The sequence below is a fragment of the Pinus tabuliformis genome, chromosome 4_1 (genome assembly GCF_031772625.1).
Source record: "Pinus tabuliformis cultivar Carrire ecotype Pingquan chromosome 4_1, CPIR1, whole genome shotgun sequence".
NCBI lineage: Eukaryota > Viridiplantae > Streptophyta > Pinopsida > Pinales > Pinaceae > Pinus > Pinus tabuliformis.
This window is the reverse complement of record NC_142303.1, coordinates 927500853-927522047: the sequence shown is the minus strand read 5'-3', so window position 1 is coordinate 927522047 and position 21195 is coordinate 927500853. Positions and strand designations below refer to the sequence as shown.

Sequence of the window (21195 nt, the reverse complement as noted above, 5' to 3'; positions counted from 1 at the left end):
AACTAGAGATTTATCCATCTTAAGTCAAATTTCTTGAGATACAAGTCTTTTTTAAAGTGGAGATTTGATCCCTCTTAAGATTTGATAGATCGGGAGTTAAAATGAATCCAAACAGGTGATCCATTTTTATCATATTAGTGACTTCCAGATCGAAAATAATAAAGATCATTCTAAAAACTAGTAAAAATACCTTTTTACTTCTTTTTAGTTGACACAAGTTAAAACCCTGTACCAGGATGATCCACAGGAGGTTGAAGGTTGGGTTGAAGGTTGAGTACTTGCCTAGTCGGGACCTTCAACCTTCAACCTTCAACCCAACCTCGCTTTGAACCCAATATTATCTAAAAGCGGCTCAAAATGATATATGTCAAATTTCTTGAGATACAAATTTCTTTTAAAGTAGAGATTTTATCCCTCTTAAAACTTGCTAGATCGAAAGTTAAAATGAATCCAATCTAATAATTATCCCAAATAATTGCATAAAAATGAGAAGGTTGAAATTGTATTTCTCGAAGCCATTGAATGCCCTCTCGTATTCCCACAATTAAGCTATGCACACCAACTATGAGAATCTAAACTTGATTTTAAGTTACAACTCTTATTTCCATATCATGTCTTATTAGAAAATATTTTCTTCCAAGCTGAACAATTTGCCCGGGTGTGAATTTTATTTATTTGCCACCACCTTTGGTAAGTCCATGACGCATTAATTTCCATACCATGTATTATTAGAAATATTTTCCTTTGATCAATTCGTGTAGGGTGCGAATTTTATTTATTTGCCACCACCTTTGGTAAGTCCCTCATGCTTAAATGTGCGTCCCGTCTAAACTCTTTGAAAGCTTAGGAGCTTCAAATGATGAAGAGTTTAAACCCTACAAACTAACGTCTGGGCGACAGGAAATTGAGTGTACATTTCCTCTCTAAATCGACCAGGGTAGCGAAGGGAGAACATCTAGAAGCAGGATCCAAAACCAGGCAACAAATGTGTAGACATAGCTGCTAAAATACCTTTCTCCTTCTTCAATCGTATCGGATGCTACATTTTCATTCATTCTACAACTGCTGCAACTGATCAGTAGCATACTTTATCATTTGGAATTTTAGTTTTGATTAAAGTTAACGGGGTTTAGCATGGCGGCGGGCAACAGCGCCATGGACGATGCCATCGAGTATTTGGATAATTTAATAGAACGCATGACTGCCATAAAACCCCCTTCTCCTACGTCTGTATCTACTGGTGGTGCCCCCTTGCAGGCTTCAAGTACTCCCCATCTTCATCTTCAGGTTTGAATAGAATACAGTGCAGTATTACTTATAGGATAGCATTCAAATTGAACCAAGCGGTTTTTTGAAATTAAATTAAATTTGTATATAGTTTTTGTTTCAATCTTGCCTGTTGTAGGGAACGCCAACAGTATCAAACTCATCAGAAAGTAGCGGTATCCGAAAGGACGCAAGAAATGGGACGACAGCCGCACAGGTTTTTCCAGCAAATAAGGCCGGAACTGATTGTAAGTACTCTCTTTCTCTGTCTTTGTTGGGTACCATCTTTAACAATTCCCCCGGGATAAAGGATATTAAACGCGCGAAGAAAATCTTCCCCCTGGGATATGGGTGTTTTTCATCTATTCGCCTATTGATCCGTCCATGCACATTTGAAGTTAATGTCTTTGTATTCTGAGCTTTCGCGAATTCCATGGGATGTTTAGCAGTTTGTAGTTGTCATTAACAATGCCCCATTGACAATGACCTCCTTGACTCTGCCAGGAGAACGGGGCATTGATCAAATAGAGAACTCAGTTAACATTTTGTACAATTGTTACAGTTCTACCAGTATAGCTTTCAATGGCAATTGTAGGTTCTAAAGGTAATTAGGTGGCACCTGTGGGCTACAAATATAATACCCATTATCTGTTGTCAATGCAAAAGGTGCCCAAGTTCGATTGACCCAGTGGAGTTGGGTAGGGAATAAAAATCTCGATCAGCTATGGAGCTAAGTCAACTGTATATACATTATCATGGGCTCAAGCCTATGTTTCACCCTAGTCAGGGGATAAGTTTTGGGACGGCTGGAGATATCTCTCAAATTTTAGGCGACAACACAATGGACGACGGGGCCCTAGACATGGGGCCCCCTCTGGATATAGAGAAAATATAGAAATTATAAAAAATGTAGTATTTTTATTCAGTGAATATTGATTAATCATTAATGCTAGATGCAATGGTACATCGATTAATCTAACTTGAGACTCAAGTAGGGCAATATCCGCACTGCTACTCGGTATTTAATGCTGCGGTGCATGGCATATAGGCCATCTGACCACTTAAACGCGATGTGCCATGGCATTAAATGCTGGATAGCAGCATGGATATTGACTGCCATATATATATATATACATCGTACAATGTTAAATCCATAGTACATGCTAACGTAGTATTATGTTTGAAACATGAGATTTTTATATTAAAACAGTTTGAGGTGCATAAATAATCAATAACTATTCATGCTAACGATAGGCTAGGCTCCTTAAAGATATTTAATGGCACCCCATTGCCTTGGCAGTTTGCCCGACTCGCCCAGGCAGCTCGCTTGCCGGTTCACCCGCCTAACTCTGCAGCTCGGTTTTGTCTTTCGCCTAGTGCTTCGGCCCACCTGTCTGCCTGCACCTTGGCCTGCGTCTATGTTTGTCTTCCTTGCTCGCCACGTTCGCTTGGTCTTGCTTGGAATGACTTGCGCTGATGCTTGTCACCTCTTCCATGCGTCCTCCATTTATATGGTTCCTCCATGGATATCGGTGGAGTCGGCCTGCCCCGGTTGACCATACAATTCAACCACCAACACGTCGGTTCGCCCATCTCCTCAAGTCGGCTTGCCCAGCTTATGGGTCGGCTCCACCCAACTGTGCGGTTTTCCGCCTCTCATATAAACTCGTCCAATCGTCACATTTCGTCACACACAACTCGTACCTTCGTCGCATGTGACTCGTCACACAGCGACTCGTCGCATTTAACAGAAAGTCATGTCACCCGGCTCGTCGCACATCGCCAATGCTGACTCGTGGGCGTGACATACTCCCCCACTCTAAATGGTTGTCGTCCTCGACAACATCATCCCAGCAACCTCCATCGCCAAGACTATAAGTCCACACAAATGTGTATGGGTATCCAGATGTGTCCACCTCTGCCCTGCCTCGTGTCATCGATATGCCAAACTCTGCAAGACAATAATGTGATGGTACCCCTCATGTCGGTGACTAGTTGGGTAGCTAATCCAACCATACATCGCCTCCATAAGAACGCATGCTTCTACATGATCATGACTCATCATTGCACATTGCTGCCAATCGTGTCCATCTCATCCCAGATGTCTGCTCAAAGTGTTGGAGACTCACTTCCATGAGCAGCTAACAATGAGCCTCATCCCCATGATAGTCTAAGAAGAGGGGGAGGAAGTGCGGGTTTCATGCTGATTCCAAGCAAGACCAAGCGAACCACACACCATCTGTCACGCCCCCAATTCTTTTTTCACGAATTGGTATACGTGTGGCACCAACCAAATGCCTAAACATTTCATTTTCTAAGTCGTCCCCCGGACTACACCTAACACATTCATCTTTTGACATTTTCATTATATTTAGTTTGCGGAATAAACTAAATCTTTCACCAACATTAAGAATGCAAGAGACACCTTTACATGTATGTAATATCAATAATTATAACAATTTGCTGTTTACATTACAATTCTCGGGAGTTATATTCGACTGAGTTAAAAATACAACATAAAATAGTTTTGTGTAGCGTGGTCAGTCAGCCTTCTACACGACTCGGCCGCTGCGCGTTCAACTGTGCCCACGGTACTACCTGAGCTCCCAATCTCGCTGTCGCAACCCGTTGTCACAACCACACCCATCTGTCTGCTCTACCGTGTAGTCGTGCCGCGGTCATGTTGGCTCGCCCAACCACGACCCACACCAACTCTTTGTTCGGCACCCGCTACCTACTTCGCTACCTGACCGCTTGACCCGTGGGAAGACCCGCCCACGTTGCAACTTGCCTCGACTCGGCCTGCGGTTAAGTCTGAACCTTCGACCTGTGCCTTTGCTCGTCTACTTGCTAATTCCCCCGTCCATGCGGGCTCATCTCTGCCTACGGCTCGCTTGACTCTTCACTACCCAAGTCATGTGTTGAGTCTTGCTTGCTCGACGATGATGCTCCTCCACTTCTCCGTCTTGCCAATATATATGCTAGCTAAGTCGTATGGATGGGTTGTGGTATTACCCAGCCGACCCACCAAATCTTACAGAGCATATTTTTACCCTGTCGGCCCAAGTGTGGGGGCGCCCAGCTCGTCGCTTCTCTATAAGGCGAGTTGACACGCGCTCTCCAACACTTAGCCAAATTTTGACTCCCGTGGTGGTGCGCCCCTCAACTTGTTAGTTGACCCGACTCGTCAGTTGGGCGCGCTCGTCACGACTCGTCGGTTATGTGTGACTGCCCAGCTCGTCCACCAACGCGCCCTGACGACTCGTCATCAACTCGTCGGTTAAACGCGCCCATTGCGCGCGCTCGACTCGCCCAAGTGCGATGATGACTCGGGGTCGTGACATCCTCCCCCACCAGCAGTCATTGTCGTCCTCGACAATCCAGCTATACCTCTCAGCTTCTCGTCATACTCTGCAATCTCCTTCCTCCATCTCCACAGTGAATCCTCTGTCTCCTAGCTACTCTCCTCCGGTGCATCCTTCCATTTAATGAAGAATTCCCGTCGCATGTTACTCCCAAGACTTGTCGTCCAAAGATCCATGATCTTCTCCAAAACAAGGTTCGGTCTGTCAACAATCATGGCTGGTCCCCTCGGTGGTTTTGTCTTGTCTAGATGGTGTGCATCAAGTCGACACCTCTTCAACTGACTCATATGGAAAACAGGATGTTTCGAACGCATGTGGTTCGGAAGCTCCAACTCATATGCAACTTCTCCCACTCGCTTCTTCACCCGGAATGGCCCCTCATACTTCCTTGTCAAAGATCTCGTAGTCCCTTTCGGTGGCTGAAACTGATCTCCGGTGATCCTGAGAAAAACCATATCTCCAACACTGAAGTGTGCGTCCCGTCTATCCTTATCTGCCCATTTCTTCATCCTCCTTGCAGCTTCATGCAAGTGCACCCGTGCTAACTCCAAGGTCTCCTCCCATGCTGTCATAAATCTCTTCGCATGTGGACTCCTCAAGAAACCTCTCGATAATACGGTGTGAGGAGCAACTGGCATCTGTCCATTTACCAACTCAAATGGACTATACCCGGTTGCGGAACTCTTCTGCATGTTGTAGCTAAACTGAGCCACATCCAAGAGTTCAGGCCAATTCTTCTGATTAGCCATCACATAATGTCTCAAGTAGTCCTCCAATAGTGCATTAATCCGTTCAGTCTGCCCATCTGTCTGCGGATGGTAACTCGAACTCATCAACAACTTTGTCCTGACCAACTTGAACAAAGTGGTCCAAAATCTGCCTATAAATCGCAGATCTCGGTCCGATACAATACTCAATGACATTCCCCAATACTTCACAATGTTCTTAAAGACGACATACTTGGAAAAACGATCGACCACGACCATAGTCCCATTATAGCCCTGAACCTGCGGTAACTGAGTAATGAAGTCCATCGAGACACTCATCCATGGTCCCTTTGGAATCGGCAAATGTTGCAATAATCCCCCCTGTCTTTGGTTATCCGATTTGTCCTGCTGACAAATAATGCATGTATGCACATACTCCTCTACATCTTCCCGCATCTTCTTTCAAAAGAACCCTCTCTCCAACAATGCCAAAGAACGACTTTGCCGTGGGTGGCCAGCCCATGGAGAATCGTGGCACTCCTTCAAAAGGTGTCTCCTAAGCCTTGATGACTTTGGAATGTAAAGTCGGTTCCCAAAGAATAAGAGTCCATCTCGTAGAAAAAACCTCCGTGTCTTTCCCTCCTTCACTTGCTTCACAATGCTTTGTGCTTGAGTATCAGTCTCAATGCTTGCTCGAAGCTTATTCTTCATCTCATCGGTCATCTGTACCCAACTCCTACTTCGTGCTGCCCGGTCTTCTTCCTCCTCAAGTGCGGCTAACTGTCCCTTCCTGTTGAGGGCATTTGCAATTGCATTGAGTCTACCTGGTCTATACTCAATAGTCATGTCGAACTCTGCCAAGAAGTCTTGCCAATGAGCTTGCTTTGCTGACAGCTTCAGTTGTGATGCAAAATAACTCGCTGCAACGTTGTCATTCGTGGGATCAAGCATGGGTTTCATGCTTCTTTTGATTGGTCATCTAGGTTAAGCCTGTTCTTCATGCTTCTTTTATTTGGTCATGTAGGTTAAGCCTGTTCTTCATGCTTCTTTTGATTGGTCATCTAGGTTATCTTGTTCTTCATGCTTCTAGGGTTTGTCAAGTCATAAGAATTATTTTCATGAGTCAAGACAGTGAATATTATTTGTATAAGACCAATTTGGGCAAGTTGTAACATGTAAAAATAATTTATTTTGAGTCTAGAAGGTCAAAATAAGCCTCCAAGCACAAGTCGGCCCCACCAATGAGAAGTTGGCCTAGAGAGGGCTATTCGACCTCTTGAAATACACACACACACACACACACACACACACACATAGAAGGAGATTTGACTCATTTGCACACACACTTCTTCAATTAGATATCAAGCAAGAGAAGCAAGACAAGAAGAGAGAAGGAGCTAGAAGACAAGGAGAAAAGACCAAGCGAAGGAAGGAGAACTGATCTCTACCTATTTCTGTCCACTCGTGCGAAAGTTTTAGAGTTTCTACAACTGTTGCAGGGCTAAGAATTGTAGGTCGAGGTTGCAGGTTTGAATCAAGGGCCAAAAATGTGATTGGGAGCAGGTTGAATAAGGCTTGACTCTTGTTGTCTTTGAAGACTTTGACTTGATTAAAGAAGGAATCCTTGGAGGCTGACTTGGTGCTTGGAGGAGGCCTTGATCTAGAAGTTTGGGTTTTGGATGTCTCATTTGAATTGATTCTATAAGAAGAGAAGAAGTTCTTTTTAGGTTCCCCTTGGAGGGTTTTTGCCTTGGCTTGGAGCCTACATTTGTGTCCATTGTCTTTATGGCGTATGCTCTTGATAATTGTTTGATGAAAAGAATCTAACAAATACTAATAAGAAGCTAATATAAGTTCACAAGCTTTTATCAAGGTTAAGGAGAATTGTTTAAATAATTGCCCTACTAGATTCTCCAACACATGAGACCCCTTTTCCCGTTTGTTTCATCATTATTCACATGAAACCTATCAATTGAAGGGAGGATTGAGGACATGTCACTTCCATTTGGTAGTTGGAAATGCCTAGTAGGGTCATCTATCAAACACTCCTACCTAGGGAGGTAACACCATTACATGACTAAGGTCCCGATTTTGGAAGAGGAACTTTGTATGAAGTGTCACATTGCCCATTGCTTGCAAGCTTGCTTCCCTTAGATGCAAAAATGATTAAATGTACCTGATAATATAAGTCGCAACACTGGATATTGTGTGTGATTGGCAGGTGGTTTCATTATGGGCTAAGCATCTTAGCTGGGGCCCAAGTCCGCTAGAAGATCATATTGAAACCCACAGGTGCTGCATCATTTGCATTCATGGGCATCTTCAACACCCCAGAGTTTTTGCACTTTGCCCTACATTATTCATGGGATGATGCACCTAGACCAACATGCCCTAGTCGACTTCGCGTTGATCACATGGTTTGGCAGTTGATCCAGTGCCCATATGAGGTTTGTCTCACCTTTTGAGACATGGGTGGGCTTGCACCATCTTTAGTGCCCGCAGTGTTGGAGTAGAGATAAAGATTTAGCCACATGGAGACCCATGAGACCCATGAGACCCAGTTTGTGCCCCAATTCATATTTGGCAGTCCATAGGATGATTTGCATTGAGACAGAGGAGGGACCCCTCCATCCTGATTTTAGAGGCTCTCTACATCACACATGGCACCACTTGGCTTCAACGGCTTCCCTCTGGAGGCGTAGCATGCATGGTGTCAACTTTTTGGCCCTCCTTTAGGAGATTTTATCATTTGTTACATTAGTTACTAGGTCGGCTTGTGACCTAGAGGTGTTTTTAGCCCATTACTTTATAATATTAGTGGCTTGTAGGCATAGTAGCACACGTTAGGACATATATATTTGAGAGATATCATTTCATCTCTCATCATCACTCACCTGGGATTTCGACCTCCTTAGAGAGACTTGCACTTGTTCTTTTCTTGGATTATTGTATGAGTGGATGCATTTTGACATTTGGAGCTGATTTTTGGACATCTTTTGGAGCTATTCTCAGCATAATGGATGGAATCTCTTGCTAAATTGTCTTGTAAGTGCTTTAAGTGCTTTATTGTTGAAGATTTTCCTTTTCATGTCTAATGTATGGAATGAGTAGTTCTAATCTATCCCTAAATTTTGATGAGTATCTATAGTATGCTAGTTAGAAGAAAATTGCATGCATTACTCATACATGACATCGTGAGATTTATCCTAGTGGTGAAACTATTTAAAGCTCTTCCCATAAACTCCATTATTTCTTGAGTGGGTAAATGCTTGAAATTTGTGCTAGGGCATCGAATTCCAACCTATCTTTGACATCCATGACTCCATATACCCAAGGGACATGGCTAGTCCAAGTCTTTGGTGATCAATCTAAAATTTTATCCATTCTCTATCTCTTTAAAATTTTGGTCCTTTCATGGATATAGGAGAAAATAGGGTTTGGTGCGAATTTCTAGGGAAGAGGGTTTTTCGAGGTTTGAGAGTCTAAACATCAAGTTGACTTGGTTTGCCACAAAATCTTTCAATTTGGTGGGCATCTACTCAAATTTCGTCCATATAATCTCTTGCCCTAGGTGTTTGCCTTAAGAGGGAAACCCTAGGCTTCATTCTCTCAACTTAAGGATTTCCTTGAGGGTTTCATGAGCCTTGGAATAACTGATTATCATTGTAAGAAACCCTTTCCCCCTAGTCTTGACCTTGAGAGCACTTATTATCATCGAAAACCTCAAAACCCTAGGTCTTGAACCTTGTTTTCAAGGGCTTGAGAGCGTTTTTCTTCTTTGAAGCCTTGAACCATTGTTGTGCCTCTCTTTTGAATGAGCTCTAGCAAGATCACTTTGTGCCTTACCCCTAACATATCTATTTTAAGTGATTTCCCTCTTACTGGGACTCCTCCCATTAGTGAAAATCCATAAAGAGCAAGGGGTTTTGGTTGAGTGTAGAAAATCCACGAAATCCTGCCACTGCTAATATGAACATTCTGAAACTAATTTCTTCTCATATATACACATAATTTCTATACTTATTTTGCAGTGGAATAGGAATAGAAATAAATACAGTCACACTATAAATCACAATATTTCTAGGGAACCCGACTAGCAAAACCCTCTGCTTGTATGAGAATTTTGTTGATAGAATACCGAGCAATAGATCTCTTACAATACAACTTTGTTTCAATCTGATTTCCTCTGCTTGTACTAAGTTGAAACCCTTGCAAGACCCTGATCTTCTTTAGTTCTCCTTTGCGCTATCCTAAAGGCCTATTTCCTAGTGCAATTCCTCCTAAATCCTAGTGCATAGGCTGCTTCTATCTAATAGAAATTTCCTCCTATTTCCTAACGCAATTCGCAAGGAAAATTGCTCTTTACCAACTCGCATACAAGCTCCTTCTTGTTCTGTTTTTTCACAAGCTCACACACAATACTTGTGCTCAAGAAGAATGATTACAATGAGTGCTTTCATCCTCCTTATAAGCAATTCAAATGGCTAAATTTGGCAAATTATATTTTAGGAATCGATTTTGTGATTGATGGGTTAACTGAGTTAGCTAACTCATGCAACACGTCTCATCCGATTTCTGGAACTTGAGATTCAGTTACTTGTCCTTCCCCAAATTAGCTCGCACTAGAAGACAATAAACTCGGCCTTCCAGTTTTTCACATTAGTTAACTACTTCATAACTCATCCTAACTTTTAGGAACTCATCCTAAATTATAGGAAATCGTCCTAATTTGTAGGGACTCATCCTAAATCTTAGGAATTCGTCCTAACTTATAGGAATTGTTTCTTGACTTATAAGAACTCGAGCATGCTAAGGAAGAACTCGTTGAGGTCCCTTTGATTAAGGCACAAACCAAGGAACCTTTCTCGCTACTATTTTCAACATTGACATTGGGCATCTACCCCCTTGTTGTTCCATTGTCTAGTTTATACCTTGTAGGGTTTCCCTCTCTAGGGCTTGTTAGATTTTACGACAAGAGGGTATGTTATTATGTACATCTTATAGACTAAGTAGTCAAATCCTTTTGTGAAGCGGGTCCCTTACCCCACAAACAAGGGGGTCTCATATGTTAATTTGCCTTCTGGTTAGGCCGTGACCTTAAAATTAGATTTTGATATTGCTGTTATTGTTAGGTGTGATAGTTTGTGAAATGAATAGGAATTGAAAGGTCATTTGTGGGTGGCATCTAGATCAATGTTGTTAAAATCGCGATCGGGATTTATTCGGCGCCGGGAAAAAAGCGGAAAAAATCGTAAAAATCGGGAAAAAAGCGGAAAAAATCGGGAAAAAATCGTTTGGCACAAAAATATTCATTTTTTTTCAATTTTTTTAATATCTAAACCATCTACAACATAAAATAAATACATTGACACATAAATATGATAAAAAAACTAATATATAAGATGTTGAATATCATTTCTAGCGCTAAAATCACACATAACATTGAATCATGTCCTGAATAGTAAGTCCTGAGTCCCAACTCAGCCTCAAAATATCAACAAAAAATATGATAATGTATCTCATCATGTCATAATGTCATATACAATAAAATGAAAGTCTAAGACTCTAATCCTATTGATTTCCTCTGCCCCTCTTGCGAGAAAATGTCACTGCTTTCACTGATGTCCTCCGCGCGGACAGCCAAATGAATAAAAAAAAAAATCGATTTTTGCATATAAAAGCCCGCTGCCCGCGCCAGTAGGGATTTTTTCACAAAAAATCCCGTTTTTTTCGAAAAAATCCCGATTTTTTGAAAAAATCCCGATTTTTTCGAAAAAATCGGGTATAAAAAAAATTGGCGATTTTTATGGATAAAAATCGCGATTTGATCGGGTTATGGATAAAATCGCGATTTTTTTAAAAAATCGCGATTTTATCGGGATTTTAACAACACTGATCTAGATAGATATAAAAAATGCTCCAGGGCTAGGTTTGTTGTAGAACATGAAAGAGATCAAATATAGGCCACAAGGAAGGCAACTTTTTAAATCCTGGTGCCTTGTAATCAAGACAATGAGAAGGGATATGCCAATTTTGATGCCCATAGCTATTTTTTTAAACAGGAATGACGTCCAAAACTCTATGGGATTTAATGATATTGAACAATCAAACAATTCGTAGTGCACAATTGTGATCCTAACCTCTGGTTGGGACAATTCTAAACGAAGGGGCCCTAATTCACAACAAGGCAAAATTGGAAAGGAGAAACGACACAATCCACATTCCAAATATAGAGCTAAAATGACAAAAGGGAAAAACTCCAAAGAAGGTATGTGAGGTATGGATGACCTAGAAGCCTTCAAATGGTCCAAGAAAAACACAAGTATATATAACTAATATGAACAAACATGTAAAGTGAAACAAACCCAAGTAGAGGAAGGATTGTAGGCCCCTCACTTGAGTCCAACACATGTTAAAAGTATTTAATAAATGTAGAGTAAGTTTTTCTTTCTCCAATTTGTACTCCAATGCTTGAATTTCAATTGCATATGGATGATTAGGGATGAAGAGGGTACAAAATCATTAGGGAAATTTCAAGCTCTATGAGAACACACAACATTTTCTAACCAATTTGACAAGATGGAATTTAGAGTAGTGTTTCACGCAATGTTGTGAGATTCTTGACTCAACAAAAACCCAAGTTTGGGTTTTGTGTAAAATCTGCAATAAGGGTTAGTGAATCTACAAATCTAGTGGTTGTGCTAGATAACAAACAATAGTAATGAAATAAAACTAGAAACCATAGTTTCTAATGGGAAATATTCATCTTCAAGCTTGTGGTATTCATTAGGAAAAGAAATAATTGTAGAAAATAAAAAGAAAGTAGCATAATAAGCTTGAAAAAAATGAATAAATACTTCATTACCCAATGGAAATCTTTAAAACACACTTGTGGAGGATTTCTTGGAGAAAATGGGACTCCTTGGAAAAGTTCTTTATGCTTTTCGAGTGTGTGGCTTGGCTCCTCTCCTTATGGTTGAAAGTGATAATAGATGTCATCAAAATATCTTATGTCACAAAGTTCGCTGAACGTCAACCTTGAGGTCCGAAATTGACAAACCTAAATTTTCTTTTTTAGGTTCGACGAACCTCATTGTCATTGACCAAGTCCACAACTCAAGCTCAAGCTCACAATCTATCCTTGTAGTTTTCAAGCCCATGATAAAATTTTTGATGTTTATTGATGCTGATTTCTTTCTATTTTATGCTATATTTCCTTTTAAAGTTATAAGAGAAAATATATATAGATGAACCTAATGGTGAATCTCATCCCAACGTCATCAAAAAATTTGAATTCAAACTGAACTAATCATTGTCAAGCCCAAACTCAAACTTGATCCATGTGACTTAGATCTCATTAAACACAATGTGTGTTTGAGGGGTAAATAAGCCAATGAGAAGAAATGCACGTGGCTTCAACTTTGGGATGTAAACTAAACAAACTCCTAATCTTGATGGGGATTAATTGGCATGGACACCAAAATGCAATATGGGTCACTATTTTAGGGCACTCATTGAAGGAAGATGCTATGACCTAATAGAAGACATGCAAAATATGGGGGGGTTGATCCATCTACCAAAATGAAGGGGTTCTTACATGCAATTTTTGAGGAATGATAAGCAAATGCTATGAACTAAAGGGGAGTGCTCTATGCTAAATGCCAAGGGAAATATGGCCTAGGGGGACCCATATCCATGTTGGAAAATCCATAGAGATGGCAGTTAAAACAATTTTCCTCTTAATGACATTAACTTGTGATATTTTCATCATTAGTATTCTATTTCTTAATTATCTTTTCTTATAATCAAGATTAATGCCAAGTAACAAAAAGAGAGAACACAAGATATAGGCACGCTGCTAGGGCAAAAGCCCCCGCGAGGGGAAAACCCCGTCGCAAGTTCTTCCTTTAGTAGATTCAAAAGATGAGATGACCAAGACCCTTACAATCTAAACCAAGACATCCTCCATCCATCAAGTCAATCTTGTAATGCATCGGTGCCATGACTTCCTATAACTGTCAGTCTCCTTCACACTTGTCTTTGAAGAGATCACTTCTGCAACCAATCCATGCTTCTTCATCTTGTGATTGCACCAGAATAATAACATCATGATACTGTGGAAATAGCACTGTAGTACCACCAAACTGAGTCACTGCAATGCATCATCGAATGGAGGTCACTGTAATTCTGAATTCATCTGAACTGTGTATACTGAGATATTCAAACTTCTCTGTGTAAAGGTACCGAACATATATCTTTGAAACCCTATACGAACTTCTGTGTGATCACCGAGTTTCATCACCAAAACTTCTCTGAAAAATGTGAGTTCTGAGATTGGTGTTATGTGAAGATCCCAAGCTGGTATATATAGTGGTTGCCCCATGTAAATAGGTCGACATATGTTTATGAAGAGTTGCGTCCTTGTTATAGGCCGACATATGTTCATGAAGAGTTGCATCTTTGTTATAGGCTGACATGAGTTCTTTTTATGACAGTTTCTTTTAGGCCGACTTGAAGGAGTCGTTGAGGAGACTGACTTGATGATGGAGGAGTCTTTAACCAATAAACACATTGACTTTGACAATACCCTAAAGCCTACAATGGAGGCTTGACCTATAATTGACCTAAGCATGAACCCATGCTTTAATAAGTCAATTCAATTTAATAACAAGATTCTTTTCACTTTCTTTTGACAAATAAATTACATTTTGACTTCAAGTACAATAATGAAGACCGAACCTAGTTACATTTCCAACAATCCATGAATGGAGATGGTTATCCATGGTGAACTTCCACTCGTAAGTCAATACAAATGAAAGTAAAGTGGTGCTCAAGTAATAGAGATAAACAAGTATAAATTCATAGTAAAAAGTGCATGCTTTAATGCTTTTTGGATGAATGGTTGCTGGGCGAACTATCAAAGCACAAAATTTCAGGAATACCCTTTGAAGAGCCCAAAACCAAGATTCCATTGGTTTAGACGATGTGTTAATTGCAATTTGTATGAACTCATGAGCCAAAAAAAATGGAGTTTTTTTTTCTATTTAAGGGATTTTCCCTCCAAATTCCAATTTATTGTTGCACTTGTTGGAGGTTGATATTGGAGAGGAGGAGGAACTTGCAGAGAAACTGACCATAAAAAAATGGATTTGCGACTTTTAGGATGGTGGCATAATCCAAGGTATTGTTTTTGGTGGATTACTTTTGTAGTTTAGGTTCTAAATTACCCTAGGGGACTCTGTGGCCAAGTTTTTGGGCCAACAAATTTAATAGCCCTCTTACTTGTGTTGGGACCACAAAAAGAAGTTCAGTATCTTTGTTGGCCAATGCATGAAATTGGGGTTTTCCCACATGGGTCTAAATCAAGCATTTGTGCTCAAAATTGTTGGGGGAGTGTAGGGTAGGGACAAATGGATAGGGACTCAAACTATGATGAATATGATGATTGACACAATATGGTTTTGTGCAGATATGACCGAGTTCAAAGTCCTTTGGAGGGAATGACTATTTGAAGAGATTTGCGCACAGGTCTAAAAAAACTAGGTAGTGAGAGGAGCACGAGCTCATTATGGGTTGCTCAAATTTATTGAGAACCCATTGATGAGAGCTAGGGAGAGTCTCCTGACACATATAGTGAGACATTGGGACCTAGAGGCGGGGATGTTAAATTTTGTTAACAATGGTATGTTCTATGCTTAGCAAAATTACTTCAATGTTCCTTTAGTAGCCCAATGACAATTTCCAATTTAGTTTTTCAATAGCAATCACATTAACCATAAATCACATTGACAGTAACTGTAGATAGAACATAAAAAAGACAATGTTCCACCAAGACTCCAGGACGGGGAGACGCAGGTGCGGGGAGATGCACAAAGGGGACTTGTGGGAGTACCCTCAAATTTAAGGGAAATTTAAGGGGGACGAGGGGACGTCGGGGTATATAATTTTTTTCCTTTTTAATATATATATATCAAATTCATATTCTATAATGAAAGCATAAATACAATAATACATACATATTTGAATTAAATAATGAAATACATTGATCCATACTCATCATCCTTACTAATACATACATGATTCATCCATAGACCATGAGATTCAATAATGAAATACTCTGATCCATATTCATTATTCATTAATCACCATTCTAGAATCTACATTGATTTAAAAATTAAATTCATCATTCTAGATTCTAAATTGATTTAAAATTTAAATTCATCATTCATCATTCTAGAATCTAATTAGTACTAAGAAAAATAGACTATAATAGATACTGAAATCTAAAGTTTGGAATAGTAAATTGATATGGCTAAAACTCAAAAACAGTGGAGTGATGAGTCTAAAAGTCACTCTAAAATACACAAGGGGGCTTGGTGCTCTTGATTAAATACTAATTCCATGCCCTTGTACATGCAAAATGCAATGGAAGCATTGCAATACATCGAATCCTGAATTCCTGAAAAACTGTTAAGTCTGCTGGATTTTGAGTGAGATCTAAAATTCTACTTTCTCCATATGAAATCCAATGAGGTTGGAACCACTCTCAAACATCCTGAGTCATTTCATGGTAATGTTAAAAATTTAAGTAAAAGGATGAAAATGAAAGATAAAGGAGAATATCACTTTTACTTTAAGAATTTAGCATTACCATGAATTGCATAGCATTAGTAGGGAAATATGGTCAAATACTAGGTTTTCCCTATCATAAATCATTGTTTACAAACAAATTTAAGGGGGGACGCCTAGGCGTACCCCTTTTGGGGAGTTGTGTCTCCCACACTGAGGAAACGTCCCCCCCGCGTCTCTCCAAAAGGGGGATGTGGGTAAACGTTTCCCCAGACGTTCCCTCGTCCCAGGTGCATGGGGTGTGAGGGGTGCACACACCCGACCCTGGGGGATGCGTCCCCGTGGAACACTGAAAAAATGAAGAAGACAAGCCAAGACAAGAGGACACTAGATTTGGCGGATGTTAAGGAAAAACCCTTTGATCAATTCTTATTATTATATTAAATGTTCAATACAGAGAGAGAGAGAGTACACAAAGACAAAGTTGACTTGCCAAATCAAAGTCAAAACAACCCCGTCAAATCTGCAGTCCACTGCAGTGAAATTCAACCCTAACCAGAAAGTCAAAGATGGTCAACACAACGGAAAAACTTCCCCTTTGAAGCTTGGTCAAAGGAAGTCAAAAGCGGCCTCCAACAATGGTCAAAGTTAGCCCAAAACAACCATAAAATTTGTTGTCAAACTTGGTCAACCTGAAGTCAACCCTGCGGTCAACGTAGGTCAAACAACCTAGAAAATGTCAGTTTTTATGCCAATTAATGCGACCTAGTCAAACAGAGTCAAACCCTCCAAAATCGCAGTCAAACTTGGTCAAACAGTCCTTGGTCAATGCTGGTCAAACTTCAGTCAACTCCTGAAATTTTCGGCCTTGTACTTTTGTTTGAAATTTGTCCTCCTTGCCACACGTGTGAGAGAAGGAGAATGTCCAATAGCTGTACGAACCAATGAGAGAAGGAGAGAGAAGAATGTGTGAGTGATGATGATGCCAAATGAGGTGAGAGGTCACTTGTATTTATACAAGTCGTTGAGGGTGAAGTGACATGTCTCTTGGGCTTCATGAGCCTACATGATGATGTGGCCGACCTTGACAATTTACACATGTGTGGGCATAAATTCAAAAACACATTTCTGCTTGTCCAAATTTGATGATCTTTAGATCAATTTTGGTCCTCTTGAAAAGAAGAATTCAATGCAATCATCATCTCCATCAAATGAGCTGGCCAAAGTATCATGCCTAACATCACCTTGGGATTCAAAAATATCACACCAAACATCAACTTGGGATTCAAAAATATCACACCTAACATCACCTTGGGATTCTTCTGAATTCTAGACTCGCATACATGTATCCCATTGGCAGTTTTTAGGGAAATTTAGGGGGGACAGGGGGTTGGTAGGATATATATATATATATATATATGTTCAAATTCATATTCAATAATGATTCATCATTCTAGAATCTACATTGATTTAAAAGTTAAATTCATCATTCTAGATTCTAAATTGATTTAAAATTTAAATTCATCATTCTAGAATCGAATTAGTACTTAGCAAAATAGGGTATAGTAGATAGTGGACATTGAAGTCTGAAGACTAGAATAGTAAATTGATATAACTCAAACTCAAAAATAGTAAAGAGTGACGAGTCGAAGAATCAGTCGAAGGTCATCCATATCTAGAGTCAAGACTCAAAACTCAATAATTAATTGGTAAGTCGAATGAGTGACTTAGGGTTTGCAAATTAGTTTAGGTTTTGATATTTGTTATGTATTTTTCTTTTCAGTTTTTTCTTTTTTATTTTATTTTTATTTTTAAATTTCAAGGGTTATTAGACAAAATTGAGGGGGACATCAAAAGGGGTGATTTTGGGCTTGGTGCTCTTGATTAAATTTAGTTCTAGGCCCTCATACTTGATAAAATCCAATGGAAACATTGCAATCTCCCCAATTCTGAAATTCTACTATTAAGTCTGCTGAATTTTGAATGGGATATGAAATTCTAATTTCTCCATACGAAGTCTGATGAGGTTGGAACCACTCTCAAACATCTTGAGTCATTTCATGGTAATGTTAAAAAATTAAGTAAAAGGATGAAATTTTACTTTAAGAATTTAACACTACCATTAATTATATAGTATTACCAGGGCCCTAGGGTTGAGTATTAAGCTTCCCCACTCATAAATAATTGTTTTCAAGCAAAATTAAGGTGGGATTCCTAGCCCTTTCTAAGGGGGACGCCCAAAAGCACCCTTTTTAGGGAGTTGCATCCCCCCACTGGGGAAACACCCCCCCTTGCATCTCCCTACATTTTCCCAAAAGGGGGATGTGGGGAAATGTTTCCCTAGACGTCCCCCCATCCCAGGTGCGTGGGGTGTGAGAGGTGCGTGCACCCTACCTTCGTTGAGAAATCTAAGGCAGAGAGTTAGAGTATTTATTAACTTGATTTCTCTTTAATTCTTGACATTTTCTGGTGATTTATATTAGGACATTATCATCATTATTTAGTTATGTTCATCATCAAGACAAATGCCAATAAGAAGATCATAAAGCAAACACAAGAACACCAGAAATAGGCTCCAAGCCAGGGCGAAACCCCACAAGGGGAAAACCAAAATATCTCTTCTTATAGAATCAGTTCAATAAAGACTTCCAAGACCTTGACCGAAGACCAAACCTTCCAAGAGTTCATATTTACATATAACCAAGGAGGTACATGGAAGATCTCAAACCTCATCATCTATGAAGAAGTTTAGGCACTGCAATGCCATGGACTAGATTCCTGACTAGGGCAATCTATCCATTGGTCTTTCAACAATTTAGGCACCACAATGCCGCGGACTAGATTATTGACCAAGGCAATCTATCCGGGTGGGAATAAGCTGGACTCAAGCTTTCAGCCTCTCTAGGTACCATCAGGTTTATTTGCTAACCATCAACCCAGAGATCTAGGTGCGTGTCAGAGCTCAGTGACCAACGCCACCCTTCCAACTTCGGGACCTAAACATCAACACAAAGTGCCGGGCAAATGTCCTCCCAGGCAATGTTTCACTCACAAAGCCTCAACACCCCTTGATCCAGCAGATCAAGGATAACCAATCTCTCCCAATCAAACTGATTGGTAACTAACATGCTATCAAAACCTTCGAGAGATTCACCTGTACAAACACAACCCTAATTAATAATATGCTTTCACATGTACATAATCAATTACAAACCTCTGGGGTCCAGACCACTTGATGTTGCTTCTCAACTTTCCATGTTAGGACTACCAACCGAATCTTTGACAGAAGTTTCCTCAATCATACACTTTTCTTTCCTACTTCATATGCAACAACATATTCTTCGGCCGGATCTTGCTTTCCTTCTTTCAGCAACACCTCAAAATGCATTCTTTAATTTCCTTCTCCTACACATGGCCTTCTAGTGCATGACACATGAAGTAGAGAATTATATTTGTCACTCCCTCTTAAACAGAGAGGATCTAATCATTCCTGTACAAAGAATATTCTCAACCATCCTCTTATCCTTGGAAGATTTCATTCAGGCTCCCTCTTAACTTAGGGAGTTTTACTTTTTCTTTACAACATCAGAGAATCTTTCATGGTTTCCATCCTTCTTATCATAGTCATTCATATATCATGCTTATCACATCAACTTTACTTACGATCATGGTCACCAATTTGAAGATGATGTACCTGCACAACTTAGATAGCAAGTACAACCAAAATTATAGAAGCATGAAGTTAGCCATATCAAAATCTTATAACAACGAAAACATTTAGACTAAACATAATCAACAAGAGACTATACTTCAATACTTCAACTTCTTGCCCAGGGTTAGTTACAAACCTTAAATCACATTCATAGCTCATCAAGATTTCAAACTCATTATTCTAGGGTTCCAATATTCTTTCAATGAGAAGTTCTTTCATATAACTAACCCTAGAAACAAATCAAATCAATGAATCTAACAACTTTTAGAATTCATATGTTTGACTCCTCACTGAGGTTTCATACATATCCTAGATTCATACATGAGCTTCAACGATCAAAACCTATCATAGCTTAATCGACATCATGGCAAGCATCTACTAGGGTTTGATGTAAACCCTAAATTTCCATCTTCAAATTCTCAAAAATCACTATACAGATTCATAAATTCCAAACAGTTATACATACTAGAGAATTTAACTATTACTAGGCTTTAATTGCTAAACCCTAGATTTTCAAAACATCATCCTAGACCATCAAACTTTGACTAGGGCTTGTTTCCAAACCCTAGGACTCATGGCCATTAATACTTAGGTCAGCACATATATCTAGGAATTCATCCACATATCATAAGCACATCATATGTTAGGCAATATTACTATGTTAGACATATACTGACCTAGAACATGCTAGGGTTTCAACCAAATGGATATATACCTAGGGTTTCAATCCTAGGACTCTAAATACATAACGAGGGTTTTTTGCTTATCAAGCAAAGCAAATCCTACTATTTCAAGGGTTTGGGATCTCAAACAATCATTAGTTAGTCCTAACAAGTTAGGATTTCACGATCATACCGAAATCCCAAACATGTCATCATCAACAAAAAAATTCAAATAGCATTTCATAACCTTAAGCAAGCTAGGGTTTCACACATTGTCAACATACCCTTAGGTTAGGGTTTTCCAGAGAGCTTGTCTAGGGTTCTATAAAATCAATTAAGAATATGAAGAGGGGTAGATTTATCAAGTGATGAATCACTCAAAACAAGAATCGTTATGATTCAAGATAGATAGTCATAAAGATGTTAGTAATGTATTGCAAATTACAAAAATAAGATAAAGAGAATTTTATAAGATATATAGACATCCCTAGAGATGATTCTTGACAAACCTTGAAGATATTTCTTGAAGTGTAAGCCATGATCCTCTATACCTGTAGTGCATGCTTTCAAGCAAAACATGTGATACCAAGACCATGACTTCATTTCTCAAGTTAGATCTCCTACGAAAACATGGAGGATGGAATCCTATGAAAAATTATTCCTTGTTTCAATCAAGGACTTTTGCTTGGAATCCTAGATTACTTTGTAAATCTTAGAGGGAGAGGATTGAGGTTCTATTATGTTGTCTTGAGAGTACACTCTTTAGCCTAGACTAGATATCAACAAGGATTATATGAACCATTTAGATATATTGAAAATCTAAGAACTCATGAGCATACTTACCTTGTGTTTACATACCTCTTACTTGAATTCCTTGAACTGGTACCTTGGACTTGAGTTCCTATAGAACAAAC

At 39.6% G+C, this 21195-nt stretch overlaps 1 protein-coding gene across 2 annotated transcripts in view; it reads left to right on the top strand.

Moving 5' to 3' along the window:
- Positions 1–744: 744 nt before the first annotated feature.
- The window catches only part of LOC149179196 (methionine--tRNA ligase, cytoplasmic-like), a 231167-nt gene continuing 210716 nt past the window's right edge, over positions 745–21195 (top strand). The window contains exons 1-2 of one of the 2 annotated variants that reach the window (XM_089420561.1): positions 745–1287; positions 1406–1514. In XM_089420561.1, the coding sequence (XP_089276687.1) occupies positions 1135–1287; positions 1406–1514 (262 nt within the window). In that variant the 5' untranslated portion in view covers positions 745–1134. The remainder of the gene's footprint in view (positions 1288–1405; positions 1515–21195) is intronic. The other variant, XM_089420559.1, reaches the window with a different exon arrangement.